General features: G+C 29.8%; 1 protein-coding gene across 1 annotated transcript; it reads right to left on the reverse strand.

Moving 5' to 3' along the window:
* Positions 1-206: 206 nt before the first annotated feature.
* On the reverse strand, positions 207-2,893 carry LOC114193451 (alpha-soluble NSF attachment protein 2-like). Its single transcript, XM_028083259.1, has 9 exons — positions 2,576-2,893; positions 2,429-2,478; positions 2,268-2,340; positions 1,991-2,070; positions 1,717-1,868; positions 1,210-1,369; positions 1,076-1,123; positions 889-969; positions 207-467 (listed from the first exon to the last, which is right to left on the reverse strand). Exons 1-9 carry the CDS (start codon positions 2,718-2,720, stop codon positions 387-389), a joined length of 870 nt encoding a protein of 289 aa, XP_027939060.1. The 5' UTR covers positions 2,721-2,893; the 3' UTR covers positions 207-386.
* Between the last annotated feature and the right edge of the window lie 1,136 nt (positions 2,894-4,029).

The following is a 4,029-nucleotide window of genomic DNA, read 5'->3' on the forward strand; positions in this document are numbered from 1 at the left end:
GTCTTCCACCTATAAGGCTTTAGGTTGGAATGCAACTACTAACAAAGATGACAATCAAGGTGTTTCTTTTTGAATGAGTTGAAAAATTAACAGGTAAGAATTTTAGACCTTTTTCATTCTTCCAAATAAATTGCTATTTTAAAGTCTCTTTATGATCAAAACTGCCCAGGATATGTATGCAAATCCAATAAAAGTGGATCAACAAATGAGACTCTAGCTACCTCAACATATTCATTTCAAGAATTCATGAAGACCACTTCAATTGAAACTCAAAGCAAAGTACAATTTATATTAGTAGTGAGATGAACAACTAGACAAAGAAGCATAATACAAGATGAAAAAAATATCAAACAAGATATCCAACCATAAGGAGACTATTATCCAATTCAAGTAAGATCATCCTCCTCAAGTTCTTTGGCTTTCAGTTTCTCCTTCACCCTCAAAAGAAGTGTTGTCTTCCAAGAATCCTACAAAACATTGACGTAAACACTCGATGTTGATCAAATGAGAGTTTAAGTTAACAATAACAACAGTTCATAACTGGGTTCAACATAGTAGTACACAAAATAATGAGAATTATTTTTCCTCAACGTTCATCTCGCAAATAAAATTGTAGAATTCTATTCCATTTTATGTTGTCTGACTGAAATTTCTCAATATAACCAGTGCAGAAAAAAAAAAATCTTCCAACCTATGTTTTTAAATGAATAAATCAATATTTCACGGGAACATTCAAAGCAGATGCAAATTAGAGACACAAGATCACTAGATTGCTGACATTTGGGTTAATTCAATTTTGATATGTTCATTCTTCAAAAAGAATACAGATCTTAATTACATTGAAAAAAATAAAAAATCTTGTTGATTTGACGACAATTTGGAGCTTACCAGAGGGGTCATGCTATCAAATTCTTTTACAACTTCAGTAAACTTCGCAACATCTTCTTCATCAATTGCAGCAGCAATATCCTGTCCATATTTTTAAAATTGTCAGTACATTATAACAAAACCAAACATTAATAAGAGCATTTTAACAGAGGAGCAGTTATTGATATGTCCACAACTAGCAACATACTGCAAGAAATCTATATTCACGCGTTCCTGAAAATGTTGGATCTAAATCCTGCACAAACAAATACATTCCAAAGAATTTAGTAACTGGTGATGTTATCAGAGTCTCAAGATGTAAATTCGTAGAAAATTTCGGACCTGATATCGCTCCAGTGCATTGGTAATAGCAACAACATCGCCTCTACAAAGTTGGCAAATGCCAGCATTAAGAAGATGTCCTTTAACTCCATACTTCAGCAAATTATTGTTTAGAGACTGGCGAGCAATCTCTTCATAAATCTCAACTGACCTCTGATATCTGGAGATATATAAAAAAATAGAACAGTTCATATTGTATTTAACATACAGAGAAGGCTATGATAAAGTTTCTTGACATTATTCGGAGTTACTGCTCTAAATAGAAACCACCCCACACATCAAATATATGAATAAGATTAAATGCAGCAATCGGCTAATATTTGTGAAAACCACGTAACCCAGCGGTAGAGGCCAATATTTGCCAGCTTACTAAACCAAAAAACATAGTAAAGAACAAACACAGAACAATAGAAGAAAACTATCTTCAAGCATTATTATCAAGGCCCTCCTCACAGTTCATTGCAATAAGAGAAGATCAAAATAAGCAGAAAATAAGAAAAATCTTACTGTTCTAGCTGGGCAGAGTATTGAGCAACTTTTTGCTTGCACTGGTTTGCAGAAGTGTTCACTTCTTCATTTTCATAAAAATCAGCCGCTCTTTCAAAGTAAATTACTGCCTGCTCGATATTTTGTTCAGCCTCATATAACTCCGCAATTTCCTGCTCATACAGAAAAATTCAATCCAATCATGATACATGCACGACAATCCCTGCTAGAAAGCCCCAAAAAGCATTGTCAAATGGAAAAAGGATACCTCCAAATAAAAATAATAGTAAGATACCTTCAAATATCTAGCAGCCATAGAGAGTCTTCCAATCTCACAAAAAATATTTACAGCGTTGTCTAAGCAAGATACAGCCTCTGCATTAAAAAGAAACAAAAAGAACCTCAGCATCGAAAATTCCATTAAGCACTGGCATGCATTAAACAATTTGATCACGGGCAAGCACACGTTAACTTTACCCCAAACACACGCACACAAACAATCAAAAAGAAACATGTTCAATTGTTCTCAAAAATATATTCCTAATGTATGTAAATTATAACCGCAAAAATACCATTTGTATTAGTTTTTTTATAGCAATGCGCAGCGTCAACATAAGCTTGGGCAGCTTCATGCTTGCTTTCCAACTACAACAATACAATTCGTCACAGCACGTAGAGAAAATCAAATCAGAACATATACACCCAAAAAAAAAAAACGAAATAGACTAGTTACCTTCAAATGACAATTCGCCAATTTGATGTACGTGGATCCTGCTTTGTCCCCTGAAACATGAATTAATTCCGAAAGCTTAACCAACACGACATGATCGGCATGCATTAATAATGATTAATCTAAGGATTTGGAGAAAATGAAGGTTACATGATTTGGCGAGCTTGTAGGAATTGGCGGATTTGTCGAAGAGATCAGCGGCGTCCTCGAATTTGGAGCCAAACAAACCCCAACCGTTGAGCCTCTTCTCTGCCTTGCTCTCGAAATCCTGGGCCCTAGCCAAATGATCGCCCATGTTTTCAACTGTTGGAATCAATCGATCGATTCCTTCTCCTTCATGCAGTCTTCGTTAATTGTTCTTTGACAGAAACTCTTTATCACCGAATTGAACTCTAACACGAATGAAAATTTTACACGCAATTACAACAATGGTTAGTTTCTCCCATTGGGAAGATGCTTTCTCTGGGGCCCGCTCGTTCCGCCATTTCATCCATTACAAACAAAATAATTTACTAAAAATGCACTTTCATCAATATATTATTATCATACATTTTGGTCAAAAATATTTTAACGTATGTTACAAGATTAATAATAAATAATAAAAGTCTTTATATCAAACTATCATATAATAATTATTATATTAGAAAAATGGTTCTTATTTGAAGATAAACGAAAATATAAATAATTTTATAATAAAATATCATTTTTATTTATTTTACAGGTAACTTTTTTATTATAAATAATTAAATTTCAAAAAAGTCAGATAAAAAACAATTAAATTTAAAAAATAATTACTTAAAAATAAGAAATAAGTAAATTAATTATTTTAATTTTAAAAAACATTTAAATTAAAAAAAGGATGAATCCCTTTACATGTCTTAAAATTTGTAAAATAAAAACTCACACAAAATTTAAATTATTTAGAACTATTTGATCTATTTTAATCATTTGAATGTTAATTAAATGTTAATAGTATTTGCAAAACCACTTATTCTTAAATTTTAATAATCTCATAAATTAAACTATTTTATAAACCAAAAACATCCTCTCTTAACAATTTAAACAAATAAATTACAAATATATATATACATATATATATATATATATATATATATATTTGAATTTAACACCTAAACTAAAAGGAAACTTAAAGTAACATATCATTACGTTATATTAGTTATTAGATAAATAAATATATAACCATCATAATAATAATACGTGTGATATGATATGAAATGTTTATGTAACTCTTCTTGCTCTTATTCTTAAAAAAGCTATCTATCGCATTGTCAAAAGATAATTATAATAAAATAAAATTTATAATGAAACATAAAACATAAAAGAAAAATAAAGATAGATTAATCATTTAATTAAATCTATTATTATATCATTAATTTATAAAAAAATACATTAAATATATAAAACAAAAATTATCTATCTTATTAATAACAAAAATATAAATGTTGTCTACTTTGAAAATATTAAAATTAAAATCAGACTTAAAAGTTAATATACTTCTAATAATATTTAATTTATTTAGTAATATATCTCCTTTGATAGAGATCCAAGCTAACAATAATTTATACCAGAATTATTTTTTTATA

The sequence above is a fragment of the Vigna unguiculata genome, chromosome 8, assembly GCF_004118075.2.
Source record: "Vigna unguiculata cultivar IT97K-499-35 chromosome 8, ASM411807v1, whole genome shotgun sequence".
Lineage (NCBI taxonomy): Eukaryota > Viridiplantae > Streptophyta > Magnoliopsida > Fabales > Fabaceae > Vigna > Vigna unguiculata.